Below are 8,430 nucleotides of genomic sequence, written 5' to 3'. Positions count from 1 at the left end.
AATGCCACCCACATGTTTGGATAGATCTCTTTCAGGCCTTTCTCCTCCAGAAAAACAAGGTCTAATGTTGTCATATTTTGTTTTTTTGGCCATTGTTTTGGAAATGACTGCATCTCTACAATCAGTTCATCATAATTTAAATCAGAATGATCCCAGATGTGAGTTGTATTACACAAATCTTTTGCCTGCTTTTTTAGCCATATCCACAACTACATTGAAAAATGAAAACTCCATTTTTTTCAAGGCATCGGTAATAGGTTCATCAGGGGCCTCATAGAAAAACTGCCTTTTAGTAGTTCTGAGTCTTTTCTGCTTTAGAGCAGCTTCCACATTCATCTCCTCACATATCTCTTTGGCAGATGTCTGGGCATTATTCATTTATTTTCGCGTTTACACTTGTACTTATTAATTTGAATTATTCACGTAAAAATAATACTTCTCTCATTTATTTGATATATTAATTTTGGATGGCAATTTGGCGCCCCCCAAGCAAATGGAGCCCCAGGCGACCGCCTGTGTCGCCTGTGCCTAGAAACGGCCCTGCGAACAATGACACTTTTTGACTTCGTTACCAAATCATGTTAAATATATTCCTGACCAACGATTAATCGGATACTTTACAAGTGCGCTTTCCTTAAAATACCTATGGAGCACACTGTAACAAACTTTCTTGTCTTCTGAGGAAACAAAAAGTCACCATAGATTATTATTTGCGTGTTCATTTGAAAGGTGCAATATGAATGAATATATATACATATATTATACACACACACACACACGGTACAATACAGCTGAGGAAATCAAGAGGAATAGCTGTGATGGTTCAATAGTTTAAAAAGCATTGCATGGGAAAGCAGCGTTTCGGATATACCCAACTTGTCAACATCTTCCAATAAGTGTGCTGGTGAAATCTTTGTTTTGATGAGGGAAAGGGAAGCAAGAAGGAACCAGTGGTGAATGGAAATAGTGAGCGGTCGTCAGGAAAAGGAGTCCATCAATGTTAGAGGGCGGAGAATTGACAAGGTCTGCAGATAATATTTATTTGAATTTTTGCTGGGATTACACGATAAAAACGACTATAGTAGATTCACATCAGCCGTGCACATGATGTCTAGGCCCGTCCCTTACGACGCTCCTGATTGGCTGTTGGTAAGCCAATCACAGGGCTGGAAACGCTCAGTCTCTCGAGAGAGGTCACAAGGGTAGGATCTACATTTCACCGCTCCTGAGGGATACATCTTGCCTATGTGAACTCTCGAGAGAGACTGGGAGTTTCCAGCCCTGTGGTTGGCTTATCATTAGACAATCAGGAGTGCCTACGGATAAAGTTTATTGACGACCTTTAAAACAGATACTAAGGCCTTGCTGAAAACTAGAATAAGTTACTAGAACACCAAAAAGCTAATGATAAGCCTGCGTCACCCGACAGAACTCCATTTATGTTCAAATTTCCATATGTGAGAGAAACGTTATTATTTCCTTGTTCATTGTTCGATGGTAACGACGAAGAAATTGAGTAAATATTGCTGGGAGACAATAGCAAAGGTTTTTCCAAAGGGACAGAAATACTGATAGTACTTCCAGCGTGTCTTGCTGCTACAGACATTTGTCTCAGTATATTTCCGGAAGAGTTTTGTATCTCTAAAGTCACATCATTAAGCATAGTAATAATACAGTTACCACGATACACATGCCTGCGACTCATTTTCAGATTAGTGATTTCAATGCAACCCACAAGAATATCCTTGCTAACTTTCACCTCACTTAGAAGTGTGCACATAGAAGAGCGTTTCTCATAAAGACCATTTTGCCAATGGAAGTTTCATTCTTAAACAACCCAAAATCAACCTTCTCTGGAGCCCATTCAGGATTAATAATGGTAGGTTCTTCAAAAACATTGGTCCCCATTCTAAGAAAGATATGGTGAAGTTGACTGTAGGAGACCCTCGTGTCTCTGCTGGGGCTGCAAAAGGCAGGCAGAGAGATATTTCCCACGCTCTTGATGTTCATCATGATGGCAGTGCTCTCTTCTGGTGTCAATACCCCTGACGGCATCACGTGTTCCACGATGTCATCCAGAGTCATTGTCAGGAACCGGATGTGCGGCAACAACATTTCAATCTCCTGACGAAGGCCTTTGGGACACTTAGCGGATGTTGAGGAGTTTTCAGATTGTAATGTTCCCCTGGGAGATATTTAATACCAATTGGAACCTTATATGATATACCAACCAAAAGACAAATCAAAATCAACAACTACGTAGTGCTAACATCAGAAGAGAGAGCTTTACTATGTTCCCAATGTTTTCAGATTTTCTTCCTTTATATAAATACACTGCTTCTCTTGTTCTGTGCAAATGATTTTATCTCAGAAACTTAAACTTTTGACACTGCCTACACCTAAGGACATCACAGATTCAATACCGATACTGAAAAAACAGTATGCAAAAAAAAGTAAGAAAGCATTAACGAATTAACATCTCAAATTACCATTGCAAGAGTCCTTCAAAAACAGCAACTTCTGATTGGACAGGCAGCTTCTGCTGCAGAAGATCCTCCATGCACTGCACTGAGAGTTGGCCAACGTCTGGTGAAGACAGGATCTCGTGCGACTCACTCACAACCTAAGACATGCACAGAGCACTAGAAGTTCTGCAAGTGTAGTGGTTAAGTATTCACATATCCACCTGAGCCAAAGGGCAATGTTCCATGCATGGAGTCATAAATGAATTTGTAATATCAGTCATAAATGAATTTGCAATATCTTTCATTCTTATGCATACCGTCATAAATGAATTTACGTTGTGTGTCACACAAGGCCTCAAAATATGATTCCTAATTTTATCCATCAATGAATAACAGCTATTATGAATGATTTCTTTGCAATAAAATTCATTTGTTAAAATGAACCTGAAATTATGATTTGCTCTCAAGCTATTTCCGATACATACACCAAAAGAGAATATGGACACAGCACGTTAAAAAAAAGAAAAAAAAAGATGAAACTGTTCCATTAATTAACTTACTTTCCTGCACTTCTGTTTCAGCTTCGAGTCATCATAGAGAAACGACATTTCATACACCAAGGCCAAGTTCTTCAGGTCTACATGTGACTGTAGGTACTATTGGGAGAAACAGGACTGCATATTTTTATGGTATTTAAGGCTATAAAGCCAAGAACTGGGGGCCTTTCAGCCATTCAGTGCTTAAGACATTGGAAAGAGGACATTGGAGTAGTTGGACAACTAGTAAAAAGCTCCAGAAAATTATAGAGATGAGATACAATGATCTAAAGGTGGAGCTCAGATAAAGCCCACAACTGCAACAAAGAATTAATAATTAAGAAACATTGGACAGAGATATTGAAGAAAAGAAGCTGCAATGGGAGTAAACTAAGGTGGGTGAAGCGGGGGGGGGGGGGGGGGTAAACAGACGCTGTGAACACCTTTTTATTAATGCTTACAGTATAATAACCATTTGTTTGCGATGCACTGACAGTACTACCCTGTTAAGGGGTGCACAGGATTGATGAGATAATGAGGTAATGAACAATTTGTATATCTTACTTATCCTGTTGAAATGTGGATCATTCTTGTTGATAAAAACTGCAACAACATTAATATGTTATAAACCTAAACATGAAATCCATCTACAGATTCTTCACCCTTAATATAAACACAACTTTTCTGCCTCCCTAAATAACATGGTTCTTCTTTTCAATCAACTCTTCTATAACATCTATTCAGCACTTTATTTGGCTTCCTTCCCTCCCTCCTAACATCTCCGAATCATGCCCTCTTGTTGCCCTGACATTACATTGTCATCTTTGTTCTCCACAAGACCAAACACTAACATAGTATTGCATGTCCAAATTTTTCAGTCTTCATTCCACTTAATGCAAAATAATCTTTAAAGCCCATTTTGTTTTCCATTTTTTTAGTAACATTCACGCCACCAACCAAACCTTTCAGTAAAATTTAAATGTAAAGTTATCTCAACACTGCCTGTAAATATTCCCATTACAGACTTCCTCAAATATTTGCCCAATCTTTGCTATATTTCTTATTTAGTCTATTCTACTCTACAAGCTTACCATCACCTATTGCATTCCCAAACTACCTGTATAAATCAAAGGATTTCATCTGCCTAACATATATATCTACATTTATTGCTCCATCTTCCTGGTTGTCATTTACCTTCATAACCATGCTCTTCCATACATTATCAAACTTCCAAACATTTCGATCTTCTTACCTTTCAGCTCTGCTCATACATTTTATGTCCTCTGGCTTCTTGTGTCTCTCAGTCCATAAGACATTAAACAGCATGGAGATACAATGCATCTTCCATCTACTTATTCTAGCAGATACTTTGCTTCCAGTACAAAACTTGAAACCTCCCTAAGTATCTTATCTTCTTCACTATACATCTTTCACACTCCCTCTTTCACGGTTCTTCTGTAAGCTTTCCCAGTTTCAAGAATGCCATATACTTACAGCTTTTCCCTTTAGATTTAAACTTCTTGTATAACCGTTTCAAAAACAGTCTCACACCCGTCTCCCTTATGTAAACCCACTTTGTTTTCCCATTATCCACCTTATGGTAGACATTTACTAGTAAAATAAGTCATTTAAGTCCCTAAAGTTCTTAATTCTTCTGTTACCATTAACCTTGCGAAAAAGGATTGCTTAACATCTAAACCGTTTCTTCAAAAGCCTCTCCTTATCCATATATTAGTTTCACAAGGTTAACCACTCACAGTTTCATGCCCGACACTTCTTACCTGTAATGCCATCAGCTCCTGTTGTCTTTACATTTAACCTCGCAAGCACCATCCTCATGTACTACACACTTGGCTAAACACTCAAATTTATACTAAACCCTTCCACTTTCATGTCACTCTGCCTCTTATTTATGCTGTCATTTAAAAATTTTCAAAATACTCACTCCATCAACCTAAAACTGCACACTTCAGACAGTATTCTTCCACAAGGAACATCCTTGGAGACCCATTTAGTCATAAACCTGAGGATTTACTGATTCCTAGAACAAATTTTTATTCTCCATAAAACTCTTCCACACACTTAACTTATTTTCATAACCTGCCTCTATTCATGTACTACATGTTCCTCACTTGAGCAACTTTCAGCTCAATTGGCCTCTTTTTTATGCTATTAAGCTTTTCATATTCCTATGCCACCATTTACTGTTTTTATCTCCTTTATCGCCCTCTGATCAAGTGATTTTGCATACTGCAAGAGCCTGAAGACAATAAAAAGCAAGGGTACCTAGCGCTTTCATGTATTAACTATACTGTTCTTCAGTATATGTGCAAGATACATTACGTAACGCTGCAGTGCAAGACGCCTTATGTAACCAATGGAGGAAACATCGTTTTGTGGACGCATTCAGTTCAATGGTATTGCACCAAGTTGCAAAATATTATAGCGTGACATGTTATCCATTCAGCTATCAAGAGATAGAAAGATATAAGTTGAATTCACCTAAACAATAGTTGTGCTGGTCAGGTTCAGTTTCTGCACTAAGAATCAAAATCAACCCATCCCTACCGTGATTATTCAGTATTAGTAAGGTTGTACCACATGACTTATAATAGACGTGTCGTGCATTCACTAGATACTTTTCGATATATTCCAAAGCAACAGAACTCCTGAGTACTGTATTCACTTCACCATGTGATCAACTTGCACCTAAAAGGAATCATACATGAGAAATGCATCTTTACTGCACAGGGTTTACATCTATGCCCCTCTGGGTATGATAAAACCATAACACTGGCTTATCCATTCAGCTATCAAGGGAGATATAATTTGATCTCGACTCTGCTTATGAATTCAGGTTCTGTGCGAAGGCAGTGTAGCCAGTCCAGCTATCTTCTTTGCAAAGATAGTATAGAGGTAAGTTTTTAACACAAGGATACTGTATGTGCTAAGTTTGTAAAACAGGGATAGTTTAAGAGTTTTACAGACAATTCATTTGACCTTTCCATAGTAAAAGTAAAGTAAATTCAGTGTTAAAGGGAATCAGGCTGAATGAATGAACCATGAGATTGTAAAACCTCCACTTAGTTGCTTCACACACTTATGAAGAGGACTCTACAGCATCACACCAAACTTTCGCCCTTTCATGATTATCTTATACGCTTGCATGCTTGTATCTCATGGGTTTCACTACACTTCAGTTCATTTCAATACTCTGAATTTTTAACAGAATAAAAGAAAAACCATACCTTAGAGCAAACAGATTGAAGGGAACTCATCTGGTATTTACTTGCAAGCTTGTACACCATGACTGCCATCTCAACGTCTGGCAGAGATGCATTCCCTTTGTAAATGTATCCCATAAGGAATGTAAACGCCTCTGGTGGATCTTCTGGAAGTAGTCATCCTTTTTCTGCCATGGGACCATAGAAACATTGCTTCAAATACTGGTGAGCTCATGGCTAGTATGAGTCGATGTACCTTTATGAATGGCAAGAAGAAGAAAGAAAATTAGAAAATGAGCAAGAATCTTACAAGAGTTTTCTTTGTGACAACCAAGGTGAGTATTTGGACAGAAAAAATGAAAGTACCATGCGTTTGGAGTGAGTTGAACATTATCAACTTGCAAAAAACAAAAAATTGGATTTGGTGTGACTGTAGAGTGCTTTCGATGAAAGGTATAAAAACTTTAAATGCACACATTTTTTTAAAGCAATTTTTTTTTTTTTGATACTTTCTAGGTTAAAACAGCCAAAGGTACATTTGAAGTATCCTACAATATATGTATTGGAATAGCTGTAAACTGACTAGCAAAGAGGATATCCAGGTCAAGGTTGGAAGAGAGGTGGGTTACCCACACACTCTTCATGCGCACCATCCAACATTGGGGGGTGGCTGAGGAACAATACAAAATACTTTAAAAATTTGTGATTCATCCCAACACGTTACAAACTATAACTTTCATATATGGAGACTTAGTCTATAGGCGGATGAGTACCCACAATGAATGACAGTCATCCTGTTGCTCACAAACCCAGGGATGCAGGATCACACTACTCCCTGCACACAGAAAAAAAATACTGCAGGATCAAAAGCTTGTCATAGTTGCCATATGGCAGAAACTCTGTAGGAGGAAACTTGGGGAGAACCAGAAACCAATGCTGACGAGGCAAAAAGACCCAGGGGTCAGCAGCTTTTCTCAGTTAATAATAATTAAAGGGATCAGGATAAATTTTACCATGTCTCTCATTCCCCCTCTATAAGGAAGAGGGATAGGTGTTTATAATGCACTTAGCTCAAACTCATTCTGGTCCGGTTGCTCTCAGATAGGGAAATGGAAAGGGGAAATAATCATACTCCTTATGCATTCCCTAAACATGCTATGAAGCCAAGTACTTGAATGAGATACAGTGCCCAGTCTGGTACCTGATAATCACGTAAATTGTTGAGCAGCCACCACTGGTCCCAAGGAGAGGTCATTGACAGACTTGTAGGCAGCATCCCGCAGGCAGAATGAGGTCAAAGTCATTACCTGCTGAACAAACAGTTCGTTTTAAAGGTGAGAGAATGGCTGAAAACCCTGACACTGTGAGCTTTTGGACGACTGAATGACTCAACTTCTCTAGTAATGCTCTCACCTTCCATAGAGGCAATGAAAGACATATCTGTAGCTTCCTCATCATCTAATAAGGAATGAACAAGGTTTGTCAGATGGAGATTACTCCTGCCTAGATGTGAAAGTATTAGAGGAGGTGAGGTGGTGGTGGTGGGGAAGGAGAAGATGGTCACAGTGAGGGAGTGGTATTAAAGATTTGTAAGGATTAGGCATCACTTCTGGTGTAGATCCACACTCTAGGGATAGTGAGCCTTTCCTTTTCTTTCTTCTCCTCCTATCATAATGCTCCCAATGAAGGGGGAAATGAAGCTGCACTTTCGTCACAGGAAGTGCATGTATGTATTCCCTACCTCCCACATGATATACATACTGAATGCCACTCTACTGTAATGGGAGACATGAGCCTGTTACATGATCTGTCATGCCATGAACTAGCATAGGCCCTGTTTGTTCTCCTTGAGAAAAATAATAACCAGCCAAACACAAAATACAACAATCACAACACAACAAGGACACAAACCATGTCAAGACATACCTAAAACAGAGGTAGGATGAGGCCACTCATTCACACAGCAAACAGCAATGCAATTCTACCAAACATGAGAACCTTACAGCATGTCCAGCACACGTGCTAGAGGTTATTTCCATATTTGAAAAGTGTAGTGTGTGTAACCACTTTGGAACAAAGTAAAAGTAAGTTTTAGCGTGACAGCGGAGTACATCTTGATGTCTCACAAAAAAATTAATAAATAAAAGTAATGTATTTTCTAGTATGATACTTGTATTTTCCAGTATGATACGGAGGGAAAAATAA

At 38.7% G+C, this 8,430-nt stretch overlaps 1 protein-coding gene across 1 annotated transcript in view; it reads right to left on the bottom strand.

Moving 5' to 3' along the window:
• Positions 1–701: 701 nt before the first annotated feature.
• LOC135197196 (BTB/POZ domain-containing protein 3-like) overlaps positions 702–8,430 on the bottom strand; it is a 34,262-nt gene continuing 26,533 nt past the window's right edge. Inside the window, 5 exon segments of the mRNA XM_064224224.1 lie at positions 702–2,185; positions 2,490–2,623; positions 3,026–3,121; positions 6,250–6,432; positions 6,434–6,481. Of these exon segments, the coding sequence (XP_064080294.1) occupies positions 1,765–2,185; positions 2,490–2,623; positions 3,026–3,121; positions 6,250–6,432; positions 6,434–6,481 (882 nt within the window). The 3' untranslated portion in view covers positions 702–1,764.

Source organism: Macrobrachium nipponense, chromosome 23 (assembly GCF_015104395.2).
Source record: "Macrobrachium nipponense isolate FS-2020 chromosome 23, ASM1510439v2, whole genome shotgun sequence".
Classification (NCBI taxonomy): domain Eukaryota; kingdom Metazoa; phylum Arthropoda; class Malacostraca; order Decapoda; family Palaemonidae; genus Macrobrachium; species Macrobrachium nipponense.
The sequence above is the reverse complement of the archived record's forward strand: the minus strand, read 5'-3'. Positions and strand labels throughout refer to the sequence as shown.